At 39.2% G+C, this 27,202-nt stretch overlaps 1 protein-coding gene across 1 annotated transcript in view; it reads right to left on the bottom strand.

Annotated features, from left to right (window-relative positions):
* Nucleotides 1–26,144, bottom strand: part of LOC113521140 (unextended protein-like) — a 34,792-nt gene extending 8,648 nt beyond the window's left edge. Inside the window, exons 1-13 of the mRNA XM_052901305.1 lie at nucleotides 25,420–26,144; nucleotides 17,467–18,189; nucleotides 15,829–15,931; nucleotides 14,417–14,989; nucleotides 13,642–13,758; nucleotides 11,822–11,993; nucleotides 8,361–8,552; nucleotides 6,531–6,677; nucleotides 5,268–5,408; nucleotides 3,688–3,827; nucleotides 2,753–2,879; nucleotides 1,774–1,903; nucleotides 1,331–1,427 (exon numbers count right to left, since the gene is read on the bottom strand). Coding sequence (XP_052757265.1) covers nucleotides 1,331–1,427; nucleotides 1,774–1,903; nucleotides 2,753–2,879; nucleotides 3,688–3,827; nucleotides 5,268–5,408; nucleotides 6,531–6,677; nucleotides 8,361–8,552; nucleotides 11,822–11,993; nucleotides 13,642–13,758; nucleotides 14,417–14,989; nucleotides 15,829–15,931; nucleotides 17,467–18,189; nucleotides 25,420–25,874 — 3,117 coding nt within the window. The 5' untranslated portion in view covers nucleotides 25,875–26,144. The remainder of the gene's footprint in view (nucleotides 1–1,330; nucleotides 1,428–1,773; nucleotides 1,904–2,752; nucleotides 2,880–3,687; nucleotides 3,828–5,267; nucleotides 5,409–6,530; nucleotides 6,678–8,360; nucleotides 8,553–11,821; nucleotides 11,994–13,641; nucleotides 13,759–14,416; nucleotides 14,990–15,828; nucleotides 15,932–17,466; nucleotides 18,190–25,419) is intronic.
* Between the last annotated feature and the right edge of the window lie 1,058 nt (nucleotides 26,145–27,202).

Here is a 27,202-nt window from a genome sequence, read left to right as displayed (position 1 = left end):
TATATATATATATATATATATATATATATATATATATATATATATATATATATATATATATACCGGAGGATTATTTAAATGAAATTGAACCCTATTGACTGTGGAGGTGGACCCAGCCAAGCGGTACTGGCGGATTTTCCAAGTAACTTTTTTAACTTCGACATAGGTATGTTGGCGCTTGACGAAGGACAGAGGTGCTGTAAGAGGGAATCTGTGATGGATCGGATAAGAGGGATAAGGGGATGAGTAAATGATTTTCATTGGATGCAGTTGGCTCAGGACTGTTCCTTATGACAGTCTACGGGAGAAGCCTATGCTCACCAGTGGACGGATAATGGCCGAGATGACGATAATGATAAGTAAATGATTTTATAGTAAATTAAACAAAAAATATTAAATCTGTCATATTTTTTTTTTATACGACTTAGAATGGCAAACAAGCTGACGTCCCACCTGATGCAAAGTGGTCACCGTCGCCTATAGACATGAGCAGTACCATGGACATAACAGAGTATACTGTTTCGCCCGTGACACCCCTCATGCGTTGCCATTCCTGAGCACTCAGGTGTTATTCCTCTGTACCCAGTAAATTCACGCCATATCCCACCCTTCAAACCGAAACACAGCCATGCAAACACAACTGCTTCATGGTTGAAACACGAATGGGACAGAGGTACCCAAGCAAACGACTTTTGTACAGTCTCCCTCTGGTTAATTAATTCAATAGCTGAATACAGCGCAGTCAGTATTTGAGAGACTCCAAATTTTATATTGTTTTTAACACATTTTTTTATGGTAAAAATATTCAGTTCTCCTGTTGGTATTCTTTCGGAGGATGTTATTTAGATTTCACCCTGTATAATGAGTTTGGCATACGGCCAGTCTTGATGGCAAGAGAGCACCGCGACTAGAACCGCGGCTACCATCCAACGTCTCTCGGGACGTGAACATTTCGAGTCACCGTTCAGAGTACTAGCGTTGTTTTGTAGATACCCAATAGGGTCTATGTAACTTGTCTCTCTCTTTCTCTCTCTCTCTCTGTGTGCGTGTACGTGTGCGCGTGTGTGTGTGTGTGTGTGTGTGTGTATATATGAGTGTGTGTATATGTATGTGTGTATGTATATGTACATACACACACATGTATGGCGTGCGTTCGTGCGTGTGCGCGTGCGAGCGTGCGTGTGTGCGAGCGTGCGTGTGTCCGTGCCTGTGTGTGTGCGTGCCTGTGTGTGTGTGTGTTGTGTGTGTTGTGTGTGCGTGCGTGCGTTAGTACGTCGTATGTTATAACAATTGTAGTGGCTTCCATTTCCAAAATGTACTTGTTAATTACCTTGTCCACTTCGGTGTCGAACTGCTCGTTGGTGGCGCCTTTGGACAGCGCTCCCTTCTCCATCAGCGTGGCTCGTTTAGCGGCCAGGTACAGGGAACTGGTGATACATATAAATTTTTTAAACACTTCTGAACAGCACCAAGGCTAACCACTTAATGGAAAATGGTAATAAATGGTAATGTTAATGGGGGGGGGGGGGATTATTGTTAGTAATACGGACTACCAATCCCATTGCCAGCAATATTGCTGAGCAATATACTTAACAGGGTATATATCCTGTCAGGATATCGTGTTATTACAATTGTGTTATATTAGTACGGGGGGGGGGGGGGGAACCTCTTTAAAAAGTCGCATATGTACACTCAGACGGGACTGGAGTGGGCATCAGACAATTCTGGGGTGGGCACGCCCCCCTCCGGTTAAGTACATCAAGTTCCACTCACCGTTTAACGGTGAGGTAGTAAAGTTCGGCGATGGCGCGCACGGAGTAGTCCGGCACGAAGGTGTGACGCAGCATCGAGTCCATGGTGATGTTCTGGAGCGAGCCCATGGCGGACGGCGTCGGGGACTCCGCTGGTGTCACAGTATTATTTATTTACTTATTTATAAACTATTTATTGCACCACATGATGAATATATATAATATATATGGTAATGACGTTGACGATATCAGATTTTTGCCAGTAGTTGCCACGTTTGGCAGGCGGGTTGGCAACCGTAACCCATCTCTTGACCATTAGGTTCCCCTAGTGACCTCTTACGACCCCTACGGGATTTGAAGAAGTGGCCCATTCTATGCCGGGACCACACGGGCAATGTATGTTGCATGTATATATATTATATGCCACTTGTGTATTATACGCCACGTGTGTATTACATGCCACGTGTGTATTATATGCCACTTGTGTATTATACGCCACGTGTGTATTATATGCCACGTGTGTATAATATGCAACGTGTGTATTACATGCCACGTGTGTATTACATGCCACGTGTATATTACATGCCACGTGTGTATTATATGCCACTTGTGTATTATACGCCACGTGTGTATTATATGCCACGTGTGTATTATATGCAACGTGTGTATTACATGCCACGTGTGTATTATACGCCACGTGTGTATTACATGCCACGTGTGTATTATACGCCACGTGTGAATTATATGACACGTGTGTATTATATGCCACGTGTGTATTATACGCCACGTATGTATTATATGACACGTGTATATTATATGCCACGTGTGTATTATATGACACGTGTGTATTATGTCACGTGTGTATTATACGCCACGTGTGTATTATATGCCACGTGTGTATTACATGCCACGTGTGTATTACATGCCACGTGTGTATTGTACAGCACGTGTGTATTATATACTATGTATTTATTACACGCTACGTATGTTACAGTACTAACCAACGCCAATGTTCTGCGTGAGAGCCTGAACACCGAAATACGTGAAGGGCCCCGCCTCAAACACGAGGTTCTCACGGCCCACCGTCACCTCCACGCGGCCCTCCAGGATCAACACGAAGTAGTCTACCTGCACACAAAATCACCACCATTAATACAACCCATCAACTGCTGTTTGCTTGGGGGAGGGGATTGTTAGTAATGCAAATTACGAAACCTATTGCTAGCAATAAAACTTATCAAGTCGACCTCCATGTGGTTCCTCTTAGAAACCATCATGCTGAATTCCAGGTGTATTCATCACGATCGTGATGAATTCATCAGGAATTAACCATGATAGTTTCCAGGAAGAACCGCGATATGGTTGGGCATATTGCTAGCAATAGGATTCTCAGTCTCCATTACTAACAATCCCTTTCCCCCCTGGCAATTGCAGGCAACGCCCATCCCTCGACCACTAATATACTTGATTAAAAAAAAAATCTTATTCCAAAAAAATATTAGATTAACTGCCAATATGTATATTACAGACACACACAATGCATTTTATTTATATTGCTTTTTATTATTATTTTTAATAAAGAATTTCGCCACAGCAGAATATCACTGTTTTGCTCTTTTAAGGACAAAGCAATAAACTGAGTTGTGACCATTTTGTGTTACTATGGCACACGCATGAAGGAAGGGAAAGAAAAGAAGTTGTTGGTTTATATATTTTACTTATTGTTTTTTTTTTGTTTTGTTGTTTATTGTCATTCTTTTGTCTCTTTTACTGTGTATTATGTGTATGTTTGTATTGTAATTTGTGTGCTGTAAGTAATGTAAATAAATTATCTATCTATGTATAAAAAAAAAAAAAAAAAGAAATACAGTACACTCTCGACGGTTATTATTCAAAATTGGTTACATTTTTTTTTTAATATGTAATTGCTACTAACCGGTTTCCCCTGCTGGAAGACGTAGGTGCTCGGGTCCTTTTTAGTCTTCCCCTTCAGTTTGATGTGGTGGATCACATCCTGGCGGAGCAGGCGGCGGAGCACCGTCTCTGACACCGTGTCGGGCTTGAACGCGTCCACGCCTGGTGAAAGGAATATGTGTAAGAAATGTGGTCGTGTTTTTTTTTTGGGTGTAAATGGTATGGTAACCCCGCCTGCGCTAACGGGATACGCTGACGGAGCACCAGTGAAGGGTGATAGATGAGAATGAAAACAGGTCAGTTATCCCATCATGATGAAATCATCAGAAATTAACCATGATAGTTTCCAGGGAGAACCACGAGAAGGTCAACCTGGTTGGGTATATTGCTAGCAATGGGATTCTCAGTCTCCCTTACTAACAATCCCTTTTCCCCTCAATGTGGTCGTGTTAGAGTGGGAGGACTAAGGTGTTTTTTTTAATGGGTGATAATGGAATGGTAACCCCGCCTGCGCTAACAGTATACCAGGCGGGGCACCAGTTAGGGTTAAGTGCAAATTACACAGCAGGTCAGTTAGCCCATCGTGATAAATACACCTGGAATTCAGCACGATGGTTTCCAAGGGAACCACGTGGATGGAGGTCGAACTGACGGGGTATATTGCTATTCCCCCCCAAGACTAAGGTGGTTGGTCAATCAATCAAGGTATCCTGGGGAATGAACCTATTTATTTACCACTTTATAGAACCAATATTACAAGACTTGTTGAAGAATTTTCAATAAGCATAGTGTAGGACAAAAGGGGGTCTTATTGCTAAGCAATCTCTTCCAAAAAACCTTTGGGTGGAAGGAATTAAAGAAATAAATAGGTAGACTTGTTAGTAATGAGGTCTAACTGCCCCATTACCAGCCTATTAGGTCAAACTCCAGGTTCCCCTGGAGTCCCCTGGTTAATTTTAGTGGCATTCATCACGATGGGCCAACTGACCTGCTTTCATTTTCACCTATCAACCCTCACTGGTTTCCCGCCAACGTATACGTATATCATACCATGTCAGTCGTTAACTGAGTCCACAGCTGAATAGATCCCTATAATGGGGGTTTTGTCAGTACCAGAGGGAGACTTTGTAGAAAAGTCGTTTGCTTGGGTGCCTCTGTCCCATTCGTGTTTCTACCGTGAAGCAGTTGTGTTTGCATGGCTGTGTTTTGGTTGGACGGGTGGGATATGGCGTAAATTTACTGGGTACAGAGGAATAACACCCGAGTCCTCAGGAATGGCAACGCATGGGGGGTATCATGGGCGGAACAGTATACTCTGTTATGTCCATGGTACTGCTCATGTCTATAGCCGACGGTTACCACTTTCCATCAGGTGGGCCGTCAGCTTGTTTGCCATTCTAAGTTGTATAAAAAAAAATAGCTATCGCGCTTGGCAACCGGAGTTAGGGTTTGGTAATATTGGCTTTAAGGGGGACGCTGCTGCCCATTAATGGTCGAGTACCATTAAGCTCCCTTAGTCGCCTCTTACGACGTCCACAGGAAAGGAAGGTGCGGGACCAAACTGCATCTAGCTATCGGTACACGGTACTGGGTTATACTTACTGGTGCTTAGAAACTGGAATGTGGCCAGCGTGAGCTGCGGCGATATGTGGATGCGCTGGTTCTCGTGACGTTCCGCGAACGCGGCGAAGTCTTGCAGCTTGTTCTGAGGCCGGTTGCGACGTCTCTTTGTCCGGTTGTCCACTGATGGGATGCAATGTATATTTATTTATTTAAACTTTAATATGCACATTGAAATTCTATGCACATATGGTGGACTTAACACCAGACAGTGTTCTCTACCAGTCGACCATTAGGCGAACAGAGGAATTAGTATATACTTTTTCTCAAACATGCTTGGAAATGTGAGCATTATTTTAACAATCTTCTTACAGATAAATCAAAATTGCCGTACTGTCCAGATACATGAGGGCAGCGGCCGGCAAAAGTTGTATGAAAATCCATATCTGTCGTGTTTTGCGGCCAGATAAATTACTATGTAAACTCATGTCTGTCCTGTAATTTAATAATGGAATGACCTTTTACTTCGAAACATGGCTACCAAGGAGGTAACTTATAAAAGGTTTTATTTAAAATTCAAACTAGCATGCAAAGAGAAAGCTGTTTATTGAAAAAAAAAAACAAAGGAACATTATGGCGCATGAAAAATTATTATTGTTCGTTATTCGTCATTGAACTTAAAAAGTGAAATTGTGTTTTTGATTTCCGCGTATTGTTTGAGAAAAGTACTATACAAGCCTTGGCCACAACTAGTCATTGATGGACTCACGTATGTGTGCCTCGGCTACGCCTCGACCCACATTTGCACGTTCGTCCATCAATGCCTCAGTTGCTGGCCGCCGCAGTAATGTACTACTATATCATAAATATTCTTTACAGCACTAAAACATACAGTAACATTAACAATTAGAAGCAATGTAAGCTAACTAAGCTTTAACTGTCCACTGCCTTTTCCCTATTGGGGGGCTTTGCCGATAGTTGCCACAATCAGCAGACGAATTGGCAATCACAGCTAGGTTTTCGTTTTAAGAAGGATGCTGCTGTCCATCCCTCGACCATTGAGTTAGAAAGGTCACGGGGGTTTTCGTTTTAAGAAGGACGCTGCTGTCCATCCCTCGACCATTGAATTAGAAAGGTCACGGGAAAGGAAGGATAAGAAACAAACAATTACAAGAAATGATCACAGTGAGACAACAATGGGCGGCCTTATCGCTGAGAGCGATCTCTTGCAGCCAACCTTTGGATGGAGAGGAGTATTTATAAACAGTTTGATCGGAGGCACAATGGGAAATTCTGTATACTCACTGAACACGTCCGTCTCGTCCACAATCTCGGCCTGGATCATCTCTTCAATGACGTCCTCTAGCGTGACCAGCCCTATGGTCTCGTAGAACGGGTCCCCCTCACCTTCGTTGTTGATGCGGTGCACGAACGCCATGTGACCTTTGTGACCTAATGACAATTATATTTTATTTATTTATTTATTTAACTTTATTAGTGAAACATAGGATTCCTAAAATAAATAATAAACACAGCAATAAGATATCTATATATATAAAAATTAATGCCACATTTCGTTGTAATTTTATAACTCAAGCACGGGCTCACCTATCCAAACCAAATGTTTACGCTTTGTTCGAACTATTTAGTAGATGGTTTATGTGAAGTTTGCACAAAATCGGTCGAGCGGTTCTTCATTTATCACATTTTTTGTAACAAATGAATTCAATATAAATGGCGGATCATTTTGTTAATGGGGATTTTTGTGTCAAATTCAAACTTTTTTTAAGATGGGGATTGTGCTGTCAAATTGAAACTTTTTTCAGTGTTGACAGTACAATTAAAATAGCTAGCAATTAATAAAATATTTTTTTGTTTGAATAAATGAATTTGATGTTAATTTTTTTTTTATTATTTCACTTTATACGTAGCGAAGCACGTACCGGACCGTTAGTATTACATATATTTTACCAGAAGGAGACTGTACAAAAGTCGTTTGCTTGGACACCTTTATCCCATTCGTGTTTCAACCGTGAAGCAGTTGTGTTCGCATGGCTGTGTTTCGGTTTGAACGGTGGGATATGACAGTGAAATTACAGGGTACAGAGGAATAACACCTGCGTCCTCAGGAATGGCAACGCATGGGGGGTATCATGGGTGAAACAGTATACTCTGTTATGTTCATGGTACTGCTCATGTCTATAGGCGACGGTTACCACTTTCCATCAGGTGGGCCGTCAGCTCGTTTACCATTTTAAGTTATATAAAAAAAAAATAGTAGTGAAATTCCCACAATAAACTAACACATTTTTTTTTGCTTTACGGTTAAAACACGAATGGGACAGAGGTACCCAAGCAAACGACTTTTGTACAAAGTCTCATCAAATAAACGAGAGTATATGATTAATATATAGCCGTGTAGGTCCCGACATAGAATGGACCACCCCTTCCTTGACCGTGGGTGTCGTAAGAGCGACTAAGGGAGCTTATGGTGGAGGGATGGGCAGCAGCGTCTCTCTTATTAAGCAGTTACACTTTGGCGATGTTTTAAAGAGGACGCTGCTGCCCATCCCTCGCCCTCCCTTAGTCGCCTCTTACGACACCCACGGAAGGAAGGAAGGGGTGGTCGACCAAACCAAACGGTTGAAAGTTTAAAATTATCTAGTACAAGTATTTTTCTAATAACATTGTATACTGGTTTTTCAAAAAAGGGGTAAATTGGTTCCCTCAGGGTAGGCAACATGCGCGTAATGCCCCTGGTATTGCAGGCGTTCATAGGCTACGGTAACAGTTTACAATCAAGCGGGTCGTTAGCTTGTTTACCATCACGGTGGCTTTTTTATAATAGGCGACAATGGAATGGTAACCCCGCCTGTGCTATCGGGGTACGCTGGCGGGGCACCAGTGAGGGTTGATAGGTGACGATGAACAGATAGGTCAGTTAGCCCATCGTGACGAATTCCACTAGAATTAACCACGATGGTTTCTAGGGGAATCACGTGGAGGTCGATCTGATACCAGCCAGCAATACACCCTGTATTGCTGGCAATGGGTCAGTTAGACCCCATTACCAACAATTCATTTCCTCACACCACAGTTGATTAAAAAAAAAATCGATGCTTTAAAAATGCTCACCGTCCTTGAACTGTTTGAACATGACGTCCAGGGTGACGTCCTCGAAGACGAAGTTGCACGGGTTCTGGTAGTACTGGCACAGCGTGCGGAGGGGCGTGTTGTCGTCGGGATCCACGAACGCTAGGTCCTTGATGAACAGCACGGTGACGATGTTCCCGCGCGTGCCCTCGTACACCGGGATACGGGAGTAGCCTGGAATGGGGGGTCATTTATTAAAACTAGCTCAACTCAAGTGGCTTCCCATCAGGCTACGAAGAAATGTCCACATTCTTACTCTTCTTTTCAATATTCTTCTTGATCCAAGATATCCACATTAATTATAGGAAAGATTAAAATTCCGCGAGATTGATATCTGTCTGAGATGCAGTAAAGACTTCATTATGAATTTGCCTTGTTTTTTTTTAATGGGTGATAATGGAATGGGATATATATATATATATATATATATATATATATATATATATATATATATATATATATATATATATATATATATATATATATATAGCTGACCCCGTAAACGTTGTTTTACCACTTATTGCGAAATATAAAAATCGCAATTAAAACAGTGGTTGATCGTAAAACGATGAAAATTTAAAGTTGTATGTATTTTTCAATGCTAAATCATAATAAAATAAAAATGGAAAAATTTGTCAAAAAAATAAAAAAATTTTTTTTTAGAAAGGGGGTTACCCTTATCATTGAGGGGTATGAAAAATAGATGTTGGCCGATTCTCAGACCTACCCGATATGCACACAAAATTTCATAAAAATCGGTAAAGCCATTTCGGAGGAGTTTGGTAACAAACACCGTGACACGAGAATTTTATATATATATATATATATATATATATATATATATATATATATATATATATATATCGAAACAGTATTGTTACTGCCAATGCTCATGCATGTATGTATATAGATAGATAGATAATTTATTTACATTACTTACAGCACACAAATTACAATACAGACATACACATAATACACAGTAAAAGAGATAAAAGAATGAAAATAAAAAAGCAACAAAACAAAAGAAAAAAAAAAAAACAAAAAGCAAAATATATAAACCAACAATTTCCTTTCCTTCCCTTCCTTCATGCGTGTGCCATAGTACATGCATGTTATTTGCCAAGTAATACGAAACTTCGGCAATTTCACTTAATTGAAACAAACTCATCAATTTAATCGAATAGTTACTTTACTCTTCATTGCATAATAGTGGAAATTTCCATCATAACATTGAACGCTCAAAAATTATATAAAAGAACAAGTTCACTTTAAGTTGATCGTGTCTGGATACCTTTATAATGTCCATTGCAGAAAAAAAAACATAGCTGTCAAATTTATTTTTTAAGTATTTTGCCTTTAATTTTGAACATGATTTATATCACCTGGTTTAATTAGCCAATTAAAATCGTAGCGTGATGAAAAGTATACTATAACCTGCCAACGAGTATGAAGAATAATTGTACCAAGTTTCGTTAAAATCCGTCGAGTAGTTTTTGTTTCTATAACAACCATACAGACAGACAGACAGACAAAAATTTTACTGATTGCATTTTTGGCATCAGTATCGATCACTAATCACCCGCTGATAGTTATTTTGGAAATATATTTCATGCACAGAATTGACCTCTCTACAGATTTATTATAAGTATAGATAGGTTATAAAGTATATTATTAAAAAATTGGTCGAATCGAGAATCTCCACCGATCTGACGGTTTCTGCATACGTACGCGTCAAGGTCGGCAAATTGTGTTGAATATGGTTTAAGATGATAGACGAAGGACGCCTGGCAACGTTCCAGTTAACTCATGTACAGAAATAGAAAATTTCAAATATTAGAGACATAGGTACTAGCCAGCGGACGGTTTACAATTTCTACACTTGACTACGAAATATTTTTAACCGACATTTTTTTCTTTTCCTTCTTTTTTTATACAACTCAGAATAGCAAACAAACTGACGGCCCGATGGAAAGACATGAGCAGTACCATGGACATAACAGAGTATACTGTTTCGCTCATGATACCCCCATGCGTTACCATTCCTGAGGACTCAGGTTTTTTTTTATAAAACTTAGAATGGCAAACAAGCTGACGGTCCATCTGATGGAAAGTGATAACCGTCGCCTATAGACATGAGCAGTACCATGGACATAACAGAGTATACTGTTTCGCCCATGATACCCCCCATGCGTTGCCATTCCTGAGGACTCAGGTGTTATTCCTCTGTACCCTGTAAATTCACGCCATATTCCACGCTTCAAACGGAAACACAGCCATGCAAACACAACTGCTTTACGGTTGAACCACGAATGGGACAGAGGTGCCCAAGCAAACGACTTTTGTACAAAGTCTCCCTCTGGTAAAAACCAGTATAGAGATGATTGGCAATTGAATACTTTAGTGTCATCATCATCATACCAGCCTTTAACTGTCCACTGCTGAACATAAGCCTCCCCCTTAGGGGGGATTTTGCCAGTAGTCTCCACGCTTGGTAGGCAACCGCAATTAGGCTTTGGAGATGTTTTAAGAAGGACAGTGTTGACCATCCCTCGACCTCCTCTAGTCGCGTGTTTACGACACCCAAAAGGAAGGGGTGGCCTAATCTATGCTGGGACCACAACGCCAACTTTAGTATAAATAGCTGTTATTCAGCCTGATGAAGTAAAAATAATATTTATGTAAAACAACTAAACAAGCATATGGCCCAACTAGGCTTATGCCCAAAAAGTGTTTGCAGATTTTGTCACAGTGAGGAAGAAACGCCGCAGCACTGAATGTGTCGCTGTAGCCCACTCATACATAATCGATATATGGCCTTTGGAAAACACACTCTGTATCCTGAGGAGATAAAAAACGTCGCTACAAAGAACATCTTAAAATTCCTATCGCTGATAGGAACTAGCAGGGAACTTTAAAAAGGGGAGAGCACAAAAGATCACGGAAAGGTCGCAGTGTCACAGGTTTTTGTGCCTGAAAAAGCCTGTCTTACAGTAATAGTAATAATAATAGCACTGCAGCTAACTGCGTTCGAAATGTTACGAAACGTTACGAAATGCGTTTTTACTGTACTGAGGGCCTACCATGAAATGTTTTCCGAAATTTCGGACACGAACGAAACACAAATTTGATGTTAAAATTACATAATACTTACCGTTTAAATAAATTAAAAATAGTAAAATATTATTCCTTTGGACTTTAATGGTAGTATTTATGACGAACGAAATGTTAAGCTCCATTTACTGGGCCAATTTATGTATGAACTAAAACACGAAATCGTGTCCGAAAGTTCGGGATTTCATTTCATGGTAGGCCCCCTGGGTTGACTGGAAGAGATGTCTGTCAGAGATAAGTCCACCCTTGCTCACAACATTTTATATATAAGCTACAAGTGCAATAAAGAATATATATATGTACATAATATTCTGTTTGAACACTCTTCTCACCTGACTTGATGATTTCCGACATCGTCTCAAAGTCGAGTATGGACGTGATTGGCAACATGAACGCGTCCTCCAGCTTCGTCATCACGTCGGAGACGGTCTTCTTGCGGAGCTCCAGCGCCCCCGAAATGATGTTCACCTCGTCCTTGTCCAAATCGTTCACATCTGTTGTCACCTGCAGTACAAATATTGTTGTAATACTGCATCATGGCTGCAACTCGTTTGTTTAACCGGGATATATGAATTTTTTTAATGGGTGATAATGGAATGATAATTAACTTTCTTCCCGCGCTATCGGTATACACCGGCGGGGCACCAGTGAAGGATGATAGGTGAGGATGAAGCAGGTCAGTTTGTCCATCGTGACGAATTCAACAAGAATTGTTCACGATGTCCGCGTGGAGGTCGACCTAATAGGGCATATTGCAGGGGGGAGAAGGGATTGTTAGTAATGGAGACTGAGAATCCCATTGCTAGCAATATACCCAACCAGGTTGAACTCCTCGCGGTTCCCCCTGAAAACTATCATGGTTAATTCCTGATGAATTCATCATGATGGCTGGCATCATCAACTGGCCTGTTTTCATTCTCATCTATCACCCTTCACTGGTGCTCCGCCAGCGTATCCCGTTAGCGCAGGCGGGGTTACCATACTATTTTCACCCATCAAATAAAAATATAGAATACTAATTTATGAGTTACTTTAAGCCTTTTGGAATCGCTAACAAAGAATATTTTTCAATTATTGTTATTGAAATGAAATGAAATTTATTTGCTAGAAACATTGTAGAAAAGGTGTTGCATTTGTGAAGTTTACAAGATGTCCATTATGTTTCGCCACATCGAATGGCGTGCAAATATTAACTATTGAATTTATACATTGGCCATTTTATACAGGTACATTATGTATTTAATTTTCAATTATTTACTACATATGGCAATATATGCGGGCCAATGATATGGAAAATCGTTCCAAATTTAAAATCGATAGCAGTAGTAGTCGCTGTAAGTCTAACATGAAATAAAATTTCAAAATTTCGAGCACAATTTTGTGTTTTCATTGGAAATGGAGCTTAACATTTCGTTTGTCATAAATCCTACCGTAAAAGTCCAAAGAAACGATATTTTAACATTTCAAATATTTTCAAACGGTATGCATTATGTAATTTTAACGTCAAATTTGTATTCCGTTCGGCCCCGAAATTTCAAAAAACATTTCACGGTAGGCCCTCTGAGGTATAGCGTTGTGACGGGCGAACGAACGAACGAATGGACTGACGGAAGAACGTTCGAAAGGAAGGAAGGAAAAAGCCTAGCATATTATGGTTCCTTTTTTGAATGAATGAGTGCTTTATATTATTCTCAACTTCGTGTATAATATAGTATATGTCATATATGTGTAAGTATATTTGTTATTTATATATATTTATTTGTTTATATATGTAATTTTAGTATGTATGTATATCAATAATTACTAGTACCGCATTCGAGTATTCTGACACTTGCCTACGGGTGACTGGGAGAGAATGCTTTTAGCGTTAAGTCCGCCATGTACACATATTTGTACTAATGAATAAATAAATAAATAAATAAATGAGTATACTTTATTTGCATTATACAATATAGGAAATAAGCAAGACAATTAATAAATGTAACGATACAGTTGTATAAGTACAGTGAGGCGGTCTTATTGCTGAGAGCAATCTTTTCAAGACAACATTTTTTTGCATATTTTTTAGTACGGAACCCTAAAAATAGACTGCAAATTTTGAACGAAAGAGCTTAATAGAACGACGTTACATAAAACTTTTAAAAAATATTACCTTAACGAGTTCCTTAAGCCGCTCCCTGTTGTAGACGCTTCCAATCTCTTCACCCAGGAAATAGTCCAAGAGTTTGCTCACGGGAAACGCCATGGGGGCAGTCAGGGCCATCACCGCCTAAAAATATGCACGTATTAAGTAATCTATAACACTCATGCACAAACACGTGACACCCCTAGTGTTACAGACGTTCATAGGCTACAGTGACCGTTTACGATCAGGCGAGCTGTATGCTTGATTGCCACCTTTGTGGTACTCGTATAAGAAAAAAAAAACTACTTGAAATTGTTTATACTCCTCTCCACCCAAAGGTTGTCTGGAAGAGATCGCTTTTAGCGATAAGGTCGCCCATTGTTTTTAAACAGGATTTTTTTTTATACAACTTAGAATGGTAAACAAGCTAATGGCCCACCTGATGGAAAGTGATAACCGTCGCCTATAGACATGAGCAGTACCATGGACATAACAGAGTATACTGTTTCGCCCATGATACCCCCCATGCGTTGCCATTCCTGAGGACTCGGGTGTTATTCCTCTGTACCCTATAAATTTACACCATATCCCATCCTTTAAACCGAAACACAGCTATGCAAACACAACTGCTTCACGGTAAAAACACGAATGAGACAGAGGTACCTAAAGCAATCGACTTTTGTACAAAGTCTCCCACTGGTTATACGTTATAGGATACGTTATGTATTGATTAACAATACATAAAATATCCTGATCCGCGGACAAAGCCGCGGGTACAGCTAGTATAAAACAATAAACTCACCTTGGTTATCATAATACTCTTGGCGCCCACCATGAGACCATGCCGTGAACAGATCGCCTGAGGCGTTATCTCTCCCAACAGCACTATAGCCAGCGTCGAAAATATAACGGCGAACAGTCCAGACGTCAATTCGTCTAAGAGAATCGTGAACGTCGAATTCACCGCTACATTCCCCAAGAGAATACTACACAATAAATAATTCCCGTGATCCCGAACCGGCATTATAGCTCTCGCGTACTTCCTCTCCTGCTCCGTCCCAGTATTGGCTATGATCTTCAACTCTGTCCTATCTAACGACATCAACCCAAGATTCAGCCCCGAGAAAAGGGCTGAGAACATAAGGCATATTAGAATAAGTATAAACGTGGCCCATAAAGGAAGCAGTTTGTTATGGGTCGCCAGAACCTTCCATGGGTCAGTCCCTTGGTGTATGTACTTGTCCTCGTCGTTGGATATGTCTGTAATTCCTGGCTTTAAGTTCTTCACGCATAAGTACAGTTTGGAACCAGTTATGGGGGGCGGAGCCGTTATTTCGAAGACAGCGGACTTTCTTGTAACAGTATCTTCCTTTGCCTGGAAAGTTGATTTGAATTTAGAATGACAACTTTTTAAATACTGAACTCTGTTATTTTTTTTATACAACTTAGAAAAACAAGCTGACAGCCCACGTGATGGAAAGTGGTAACCGTCGCCTATAGACATGAGCAGTATGTTATGTCCATGGCTCTAGCCTATTCATGACTCTAGGCGACGGTTACGACTTTTCATCAGCAGGTCTACTCTTGAATCTGATATCAATATCAATCCAAATCTATTGCTAATGACAATTCTATACTGCACTCATGTAACAACAGTTAGGAATTATCTTATAACTGGGATCGGTTTACAATAGTTTGCATTGGCAAGTTGCACTAATATGCACCTATCTGAAAAATATGGATATACCCAACCAAGTCGACCTCCTCGCGGTACCCCCTGGAAACTATCATGGTTAATTCCTGATGAATTCATCATGATGAACTAACTGGCCTGTTTTCATTCTCATCTATCACCCTTCACTGTTGCTCCGCCAGCGTATCCCGTTAGCGCAGGCGGGGTTACCATACCATTTTCACCCATAAAAAAACCATGACGATTTCTAGAGGTGTATAGCTAGCAATGGGTCAATCAGACCACCATTACTAACAATCCCTTTCCCCCCCAACTGATCGGTTATTTCTGTCTACTCGTGCGAAGCCGGGTCGGATCGCTAGTTGTTAACAATTCGCCAACTTATGGGAGATATTCGCGCCATAGTTAACTGTCAGGTATGTTTACCTCGCCATGACAAGGACATACCAATCAATAAAGCGTTCGTAAACAAGCGCTATATAAACAAAGCTTATCACTTCTTCCTTTACTGTCATACATACCATATATTCACCTTTCAGAATGAATTTGCACTGCTGGCCATACTCCTGCTCGTGGTTCGTGAAAGCTATCACCGTCCTTGGAGTGAAACCCTCACCGAACAACCTGCAAGTGTAATTCTTCAGCAATTATTTGGGAGAGTTTCAAAGTCGTTTGCTTGGCCACCTTTTTGTTTTCATACAATTTAAAATGGCAAACAAGCTGACGGCCCACCTGATGGAAAGTGGTAACCGTCGCCTATAGATAGACATGAGCAGTACCATGGACATAACAGAGTATACTGTTTCGCCCATGATACTCCCCATGCGTTGCCAATCCTGAACACTCAGTGTAAATTCACTGCCATATCTCACCCTTCAAAGCGAAACACAGCCATACAAACACAACTGCTTCACGGTAGAAACACGAGGTACCCACTAATCGACTTTTGTACAAAGTCTCCCTCCCTCCCTCTCTCACCTCTGTCCCATTCGTGTTTCTACCGTGAAGCTATTGTGTTTGCATGGATGTGTTTCGCTTTGAAGTGTGGGATATGGCAGTGAATTTACAAGGTATAGAGGAATAACACCCGAGTGCTCAGGAATGGCAACGTATGGAGAGTATCATGGGCGAAACAGTATACTCTGTTATGTCTATAGGCGACGGTGACCACTTTCCATCAGCTTGTCTGCCATTCTAAGTTGTATAAAAAAAAACACGCATTAAAAAAAAAGCCTCTTTCAAGCGGACGGACAAAAATTACTCGTTTGACCCATTATAAGACGGTGATAAGTCAGCGCTAATCGGGAAAGGCCACCGATCGATGGCGCCCAAGGTCGGGCGGTCTACGCACGCAGTCTAGCCGACTGCGTCACTCGTGATGTATTGTTACATTTACATACAGTTAGTATTTTTTTTAATTGACGTCAAAAAAAAGTAGATTCTCAATTCAAAACTTTTAGAGTTTATTTATTTATTTATTCTTTATTGTACACAAAAAATTACAAACATATATATGCAATAAAGATGTACACAACAGGCGAGCTTAACTCTGTAAGAGTTCTCTTCCAGCAAACCCTGAGTGGAGAGGAGCATTAATTATTATATTTTATTATTATATTATATATTTAGGGTTCCGTACCTCTAAAGGAAAAATCGGAATCCTTATACGATCACTTCGTATTTAAAAGAGAGAGGGAGGAAGGGAGTTATGTTACTCTGTTATGTCCATGGTATTGCTTATGCCCATAGGCGACCACTTTACATCAGATGGGCCGTCAGCTTGTTTGCCATTCTAAGTTGTATAAAAAAACCTTATAGCACCTTAACGGCATAACCGGTTGTGGAATGTTCCTGCCGAGGGTTTCTCCAGATGCTACTGCATGGAGTTCTTCAAAAAGGGCGTATTAAGACTTCTTTAGGAGCGGCTACGCGCGCGTGACATCCCCGGTGTTACAGGCGTCTATAGGCTACTTAACCCCGTTTACCATCAGACGGGCCGTATGGTTGTTTGCCACCAAAGTATTATTACAAAAACTAGTTACTTAGAAATCTGGTATAGAGGGATGGAGAAGAACGGAGAATATAGGCTAGTTTTAGTCCTGGTCACGGGGACAAAGTCGCGACTAAAAACTAGAGTATTTATATTATATAAAACTCACCGTAACGTAACGCCGGAGTCAGCTAGTACACTGGGAAGGCCCTCTTCAGTAATCCTCGGCTCCTTCTCAGAGTCTTCTATCCTCAATCCGTCCACATGGATCACAAACGGTGCTGATCTTACATTTGTGAAATCATTGATATCAGGGAACATAGCTTGCCTTTGTACACGTACTTTATTCACGTCCTCCTTATCATGATCATCAACGTCATCATCAACGGTACTGTTCACTTTGACTTTCGTATTACAATTCACTACTTTATTGTTATTGTTATTTTTAACTAAATTTGTACTATTCAACTCGTGTTTCTTGCGTTTATGCACCACTGTATTATCTTTATGTAAAATTTCATCGATAGCTAAATATTTATCAAATAGATTTCTATTATGTTCCATATTCATATCTACATTCGAATCAGCGTTTATAAAACTACTTACTTCACCTTTCTTAAGTTTATTATCGTCGTCATTGTCAAATATATCGTGTAATACTTCACGTTTACTTCTATCGACCTCTATATCATTTTTACTATCTATTCTATTGATTTTTAATGATGTATCATCGAGATTCTTATTAAGTCCACTTAAATGTATATTTGTTTTTGTTTTAACATCGTTTGGTGCAGTCTTGGTTGGTTTGTGTTTCAAACTGAGGTAATTCACATCTGTGTCGTGGGAAAGGTCACCCCATTGTGCTCCGTCGATGGCGTCTGGGGTTGTTTGCCTGTTGAAAAAGATATATTTATATTAAGTGTTGCACTTGAACTTATTTCTAAAAAATCTTTTCGTGTTAATGTAACAGAAGTATGGTTCTAGAATGCTCGGTGAAGTGTGTGGAAATCGAGTGTTATGTTCACCACCAGTTATGATCGAAAATATGAGGAAAAATATATTTCTTTCCCCATTTATCTGCAAAGTTTACGTTTGTATGGCTGTGTTTCGGTTTAAAGGGTGAGATATGGCAGTGAAATTACAGGGTACAGAGGAATAACACCTGAATCCTCAGGAATAGCAACGCATGGGTCGTATCATGGGCCAAACAGTATACTCTGTTATGTACACGGTACTGCTCGTGTTTATAGGCGACGCTTACCACTTTCCATCAAGTGGGCCGTCAGCTTGTTTTCCATTCTGAGTTGCATAAAAAGAAATACTGATCGTGAATAATCGGTCGAAGCCGCGGGAAACAGTTAGTTTCGCTTATATATCAGACTGCTTGCTAAACAGACCGTATCATTCGGTATACGCGCGTCGATCGACGCAATGAAGTTTCACCTACACTTCTCCGCCTTACCTTGAGTTATTTCTGTGACTATAGGAATATTCATAAAACTGTACCATAAAAATATTAATGCTTAAGAACTACGAACTATTATCTGCATATTAATACGTGAAGCAAAAACTTTGTATCCCTTAAGAAAATTGCACGGACGGAGGAGTATGAAATTTCGTACACTTACAGTTTAAATAGAGGAGTGCAGAATGGTATTTTTTTTTTAATTATACATAAAAGAAACATCACACACATTGCCATGTATTTGACACACACACACGCATATATAATCTTTTGTTTATTGTTGAAGTCTGTGATCAAATTGAGAATAATTTAATCGTTAGAAATAGGTTTATTTCATACAGCTGCACTGGCCGATTGTAATTTAAAAAGATATGTTTTTTTTTTAATTAAGTTGACACACTTTAGAAACAATCTTTGCTTTTTGCTCTTTTTGCTTTAATGTTATCGTACTTTTTAATTTGTCAACTTAAATGTAACCTAACCATAACATAACCATAATAAATTAATTTATTACAATGTATGCTTAGATTATGTAGATAGAGTATCGAGCCTCAAAAACGGGTCAACTAATCATTTAATTAAGGGGGAAAAGAACTGTTAGCAATGGAGTTTGACAGCCCCATTGCTAGTAATATACCTTATTAGGTCGACCTCCACGTGGTTCCCCCTGGAAACCATCGTGAACAATTCTTGTTGAATTCGTCACGATGGGCTAACTGACCTGCTTCATCCTCACCTATCATCCTTCACTGGTGCCTCGCCGGTGTATACCGATAGCGCGGGTGGGGTTACCATTCCATTATCATCCATTTAAAAAAAAATTCGTTCAATTAGCTGACTCGTTTTTTTTATCAGTGTTCTATATTTTTACGCATATAAAGTATCTTGACGTATTGTTTAATAAATAAAATGAGTGTTTACACATTAAAAAGATGCAAAAGTTATAAAATAAAAAAAAAATACAGTAATTATTGAATTTACACGGTAGAGGAATAACAGTCGAGTCCTCAGGAATGGCAACGCATGGGGGGTATCATGGGCGAAACAGTATACTCTGTTATGTCCATGGTACTGTTGAATGTTTATAGGCGACGGTTGCCACTTTCCATCAGGTGGGCCGTCAGCTTGTTTGCCGTTCTAAGTAGCATAAAAAAGTTATAAAGGAATCACTCATAACAATTTATCACGCAAAATTGTATGAAAAAGTTGCTTTTCTAGAAGCACTTGTATGGAGACACTATGAATACACACATATGTTATGGGCTAACTGGCCTGTTTTCATTCTCATATATCACCCTTCACTGGTGCTCCGCGAGTGTATCCCGTTACCGTAGGTGGGGTTACCAATCCATTTTCATCCAACAAAAAAAAACCATCGTGTTCAATTCTAAGTGAATTCATCAACAATGGGCTCATCATCCCTCACTAGTGCCCCGCCGGCGTATACCTTTTTTTTAATGGGTGATAATGGTATGGTAACTCCGTCTGCGTTATCGGTATACAATGGTGGGACACCAGTGATAGATGACTGATGAGGATGAAAGCAGGTCAGTTAGCCCATCCTGACGAATTCAACTAGAATTAGCCACAAAGGTTTCCAGGGGGAACCATGCGTGGAGATCGACCTGTCAGGGTATATTGCTAGTAATGGGGGTATTTGACCTCATTACTAACAATCCCTTTCCCCCCGGTAGCATATACCGTTAGCGCAAACGCGGTCGCCATACCATTGTCATCCATAAAAAAAAACTCCCATATATAGACACCATTTAGTTACAATAAGGATCAACTCAGCACTAACAATGTTTTCCTTTAGACAGTGTTTTTCTTTTTCATAACACGATGCCCCCCCCCCCCGTACGAAAAAATACTTCCCGACTCCTCGACCTTTCCCTTTTTTTCATGTATTTTATAATGCTAAGAACGAGGAATTACATAGAAGGAGTGATAAAATTGTCAATTCATAGCAGGCTAGTGTATAGAAAATGTTATACAGCCTTATAACCCCTTTTTTTTTGTTTTAAGTCAGGAAAAATGCATCATGCAGACCCATACAGCTTAGGGACCGTGTGGGTACTGCCGGACTCCTACCGGCTAAACGACCAGACGATATACCTCCCAGCTAACAACGACAATGCCGAGGGATCCCTTTTGAAATCAACATCGACACTGACACGAGCCCCAATGAAGGGTAATTACACCTCGGGGCGTGAAGGGTATATGCAACACTCCCCCACACGGTCCTCATTCCCCCTTGGCGAGCTTCAGATGGGCGGCCGTGTAACCCTACCAAATTCAGATATAACCTGCTTGCATACTGTAGTAACTAAGGACATCTAATACAGTAATAACTAAGTCACTAACCTTGCTTGCAGAATGATTCTATTCATCTTGCAGTTGAAAGACAGAAGGGAACTAATGAACAGCAATCGACAATAACATTTAATCACTATTTAATATTTTATATTCGTAAAGACAGATAGATAGATGTAAGATAAAGTAAAACTCAAACGTCACAATGTTTCTAAATTATGCAAACGAAAAAGAGTCTTAATATTATATTGAGGTAAAAATTGTTGGCGCTTTTAAAAGGAGGTAGCGGAATGAATCGCTACACATACATTCTACATAAGCTGTGTTCAATATATAATCTAGTAATGTAAAATTTTTCATTTACAAATAATTGACATACCAAACACTGTCTACCTGCTATCTATTGGGAAAAATTACAATTGATGGTGTATCTTTCGTCCTCTTTTTACTAATTATATTTGCATAAGAAGAAAGGAGGCAACCGTATGATTTACAGTTTTTATTTTATCATTCCTTCTATGTAATACCTTGTTCTTAGTTATAATGTTACAAAGATGTTGTAGGGACTGAATATTTCAATCTATACAACATCTTTATGAATTTGCATAATTAGGTTTCGGATAAAAACAGAATTAATTACTTTAATCTACACTAATATTATAAAGAGGAAAGATTTGTATTTTTGTGTGTATGTTTGTAATGAATAAACTCAAAAACTACCAGTTTCAAAAATTCTTTCACCTCTAGAAAGCTACATTCACCCTGAGTAACATAGGCTATATTTATTGCTAGAAAAGATTAGGGATCCTAACTAAAACTTTAGTAACGTAACTCAAGGTGTAAAAAAAATACGCTATAAAATATCTTTGGTCGCGTGCGCTGCGGAAACTATTGGTGATAGAGCAAAAGTATGTTCTACAATATTGAAGAAAATATCAATAACCACAAAAAACTTCGCGACACTATATGTCCAACTATTATCGTTATGTCACAATAACCACTTTTTACATTTTAAAAGTTGATAGAATAACCGACCAAAATTACACCATGTTATTCATACTTTAAATCCTTATTCAAATAAATCATATTGTTTTCAAAACTGTTTCAATTTATGCAGATTACTTTTTGAATTGTTCAAATCGGCTATTCCATTCAATAGGTATTACGAATTTAATCATTTATAGAAGTAGAAAAAATAACGCTGTCGCGTTGTACATGTTATTCACACCTATTTTAGCGGCGCGGAAGAGGGGCAGGTGGCAGTGGGCACATTTATGAAATAGGTAGCTAGGTAGGTACAGATAAAAATGTAAAATGTTGTAAAAAATGTCCAACCGTGCGAAGCCGGGACGGGCCGCTAGTGAATAAATAAATAAATATTTTTACATCGAATATGACGTTAAATTGATAACGCGATTTATATGCGTACCGAAATAATGTGACGGAATCCCCGCCCGAATGTCCCGAATGCCGGCAGTCCGTTCCGCGAGTGTATGTCGCAAATCTATCTTTATAATTTTGTTTGTTTTTACTTAGGTCGCAAAAACAGGTAGTTTTACCCCCCCCCCCCCCATAGAGGCTTCGAAACTCCACCAGGGGGTCGCGACCCAGCCGGAAAAAACACTGCTCTACGATTTAAAACGAAATTGAAGCTCTTTCGTGCCCGTCGCTTCGCTCGCGCTGTGAGTAGGTATACGGCGGAACACCAGTGACGGGTGATAGGTGAGGATGGAGCAGGTCAGTTGGCACTCCGTGACGGATTCCACTAGAATCAACCACGATGATTATCACGGGGGAACCGCGTGCCGTCGGAGATGTGGTGAGTGCGAAAATGAATCTATGTCTCCGATATATGGCAGCTTGAGGGTATATCGACTGGTTTTTGGTGGGTACACCCCCGCCTTACAGGAGAATTCCCACAGTATCCATTCACCTCCTACAAGGTGTATGGGTCTGCATAAAGCATTTTCCACACGTTAAAAAAAAACAAAAAACAAGGGGAAACCGCGTGGAGATCAATCTGATAGGTTGTATTTAAATAGGGTTTCCAGAGAGACCGCATATGTTATAGAATATATTGCTAGCAATGGAGTTTTTTTTTTTTAATAGATGATAGTGGAATGATAACCGCGCCTGCGCTATCTGTATACTCTGCCGGTGTACCAGTGAGGAATGATAGGTAAGCATGAAGATAGGTCAGCCAGCCATCATGAAGAATTCGAATAAGTATTAACTACATTGGTTTCCAGACCTAGACAGAAGTATATTGCCAGCAAGAAGGCTGTTAGATTCCATTACTAATAATTTCTTTTCCGCTGGGAAAGTTTTTTTTTATACAACTTAGAATGGCAAACAAGCTGACGGCCCACCTGATGGAAAGTGGTACCCGTCACCTATACACATGAGCAGTAACATGGACGTAACTGTTTCGCTCATGATACCCCCATGCATGGCCATTCCTGAGGACTCAGGTATTATTCCTCTGTACCCAGTAAATTCACGCCATATCCCACCCTTCAAACTGAAACACAGCCATGCAAACACAACTGCTTCATAGTAGAAATACGAATGGGACAGAGGTAGCCAAGCAATCGACTTTTAAACAAAGTCTCCCTCTGGTAATACTATTAAAGGATAATATAGGCAAGGATTATGTGAGCACAGTTGATATATCATGCCAAAGTTATGTAAAGACATGTCTAAGAAAACAAAAAAATAAACAATCTTGAATATGCCAATGCTGATGGTGGAAAGTACTTTCATTTATGGACATAAACACTATCATGAACGTTACAGAGTATACAGTGACACCTATGGTACCCTCATGCAATGCCATTTATGCAAGAACAAATTAATACTGCCTCTTTGCCCTGCAATTTTGTTACTATAATGAGATGCTGTGTGATCCCAGAATAGAATGGGTCACCTCTTCCTTTTCCATGGGTGTCATAAGAGGTGACTAAAGGAACTCAATGCTCGAGGGATGGGCAGCAGCATTTTCTTTTCTTTTTAATGGGTGATAATAAAAAGGTTACCCCACATGCATTACCAGTATACACTGGTGGGGCACCAGTGAGTAATATGTATGGATGAAGCTAGTCAGTTAGCCTATCGTGACAAATTCAACAAGAATTGTTCACAATGGTTTCCAGGGGAACCATGTGGAGGTCTACCTAATAGGCTATATTGCTAGCAATGGGGCTGTTAAACTCCATTGTTAACAATCCCTTTCCCCCCTGCCAACCCAACTGCCAAGCATGGTGATTACTGGCAAAATCCCCCCAATGGTAAACTGCCATAAGGAATAACCACTCCTTATGGCAGTCTATGGGAGAGGCTTATGTTGAGCAGTGGACAGATAATGGCTGATAATGATGATGATGATGAGTGAGATTATGTTAAGATTGGAAAAGTCATCAAAAGTATGTAATAACTGTTGTATGTATATTGTAGACCACTATAGGTAGCTTAACACAAGTGTTCACTTTCTGATGGTCACAGGTTCAATCCCTACACAATATAGTATTCATATACATGCCTATTTGTATTTCTCGGAGTGTTTTCTGTGTATAATCATAGACACATTTAGAGAGGGGGCCGGGTGGGTCATGTGTAGCCTAGAATTGTCTGGTGCCCATCTCAAAATTAGGAATAGAGCTTTGAGCTTTAAGCAAAAACTGACCTGAGAGAAAACTATGTACTTTTTTAAGGGACCAGCCCTGGATAATTGTTATAAATATGTACAGGGGGTACTTATAAGGGAAGTTTATATTCATAAAAAATAAATAAATAATTTTTTTCTGTAAAATTTGTGGAGAAAATAAATAAATAAAAACTAAAACCTTCTACAAACCTATTTTAACTATAACAATGTTTTGTCACTTTCTTTCAAATTAGGAATTTGGCTCCAAATAAAGAGACAAAACAGTTAAATAGCAAAAATGGATTTATGAGAAGTTTGACGATTTTATAAAGGGGCATAATTTATGTAGGTAGACATTTATGAAAAAAAATCAGTTTTTCCCTCATTTGTCTAGTATCTATAATATAAGCTTAGCTTATTTTGTGATTAGATAATGCTGTGTAATATGACCTATATATATTGGTATTATTGATTTATTTATTTATATTCCAACGGTATGAAGACGCCTTTAATTTTCCGCGACGATATCGTGGGCGTACACGGAAATTTTATGTGTCTTCATACAACACATACATTTAGCTCATCTTATTTATCCGTAATAATAAAATTTTATGATAACATACCGTGCTAAATTAAATTATAAAAACGCACATTAAGTGTGTAATTTTTTTTTTCATTATTATTATTATTTATTTACTTACGACAATTCTTGTTTTTCTTCTTCTGCGTCCCCAATTTTAGGGTCCAAAAATATAGTCTCCCCTTGGTGCGACCATTTGCCGCCGAATGGTGTGTTTTTCTTCTCATAATAATGTAAACAGAAATATATCTTGCTACTTCCGTGCGGCACCGTTACGTTTAGCTTAGTATACCACCGCGTCGTTTCTACTTCTCGCAACTCGTAATTTGGGTAAATCACGTCACAATCACCACCCTTAGCACCACCCACTGGGGTTAGTCTCCAAGAATAATGACCGAGAAACTCACCACCGTTCGCTTTTAGTAAATATTTACATTTATTTTGAGTACAATTTTTCGACAACAATTCTAACTTAAGTATCCATGGTTCCGGGTTATTATAATCGACAGCGAACACGTTTAAAATTAAACAATATAGTAAACCACAAGTCCGTAACACACTTAACATCGATGCCATGTTTAGAATGCGTATTTGTGAAAAGAAAACAATGAAGTGTGAGGTATAGATAGCGCGACATATTTAAGAATTGACAGTTCGGCGGCAGTTGTTGCCGGAACTGCGGTATAACAAAGAAAAAAATTTAAGTCACATCCGTTTGTAAATTTTTACAAAAAACTATTACAGACAGGTACTTAATTTGATTATCTTTTATCATATACAACGTGAACAATTAAATAAAAAATAGATATTAATAATTACGTAATTTTTACAAAGTTTACAAATTACGTTTCAATTAGAGAGTGTTGAACGCCTTTATATGTACTGTCATTTTTTAGAGTTCCGTGTAATATTATTCCGTAAATATTATTTCAATGTATTATGTATTACTACCGAAAATCAAAAAATAATAATTTTGGACCTCAGATACTCAAGTTACATTTAATTATTATGATACATGTTTTCGATTTTTTTTTATGGGTAAAAATGGAATGGTAACTCCGCCTGCGTTAACGGAATACGCTGGTGGAGCACCAGTGAAGTGTAACTGATGAGAATGTAAACAGGTCCGTTAGCCCATCATGATGAATTCATCAGGAATTAACCATGATAGTTTCGAGGGGGAACCGCGAGGAGGTCGACCTGGTTAGGTATTTTATTTATTTATTCATTAGTACAAATATGTGTACATGGCGGACTTAATGCTAAAAGCATTCTCTCCCAGTCAACCATAGGGAAGTGTCAGAATACTCGTATATTGCTAGCAATGGGATTCTTACTCTCTATTACTAACAATCTCTTTGCCCCCAATGTTTTCGATTATGACAATAATATTTGTGTACATACTTTATTTGTACTATTATAGATTTGTCCAGAAACCCAAAAATCCAGAGATAATGGGATTAATTAGAAATAGTGTCTGAAGACTTTTTAAAGAGGTATCACGCCGTGCTCATCTACAATCAACGGTTCTCATCTCAAAATTAGGAGCGGATTTTTAACTATCAGCAGATGTATCTAAGATTACATATGCATCTTTTTTAAAAGACTGAATCCTAAGACTAAGTTAATCTAGATATTAATTAATTCATTTATAGACTCGTTAATACCGCAATTAATTAAAATTAACCTATCCATTCTGGACCTTTTTGCGTTGCAAAACATATCGCGATTTATTTTTATTCATATAAATAAAAAGACAAAATATGTCGAGTAATAAATTTCTACGGAACCACATAACTAAAAAGTTAAATATTTTATCGTTATGTTGTTATAAGTGTAAGAATGCCGTTCGGATACCTATCTCAAAAGTAGTGGAAAGTTAAGTTGTATTTGACCATTATATT

The sequence above is a fragment of the Galleria mellonella genome, unplaced genomic scaffold (genome assembly GCF_026898425.1).
Source record: "Galleria mellonella isolate WM207_F2 unplaced genomic scaffold, CSIRO_AGI_GalMel_v1 utg778, whole genome shotgun sequence".
In the NCBI taxonomy this organism is placed as follows: Eukaryota; Metazoa; Arthropoda; class Insecta; order Lepidoptera; family Pyralidae; genus Galleria; species Galleria mellonella.
Note: the sequence above shows the minus strand (reverse complement) of the source record. Positions and strands in the feature narration are given on the sequence as shown.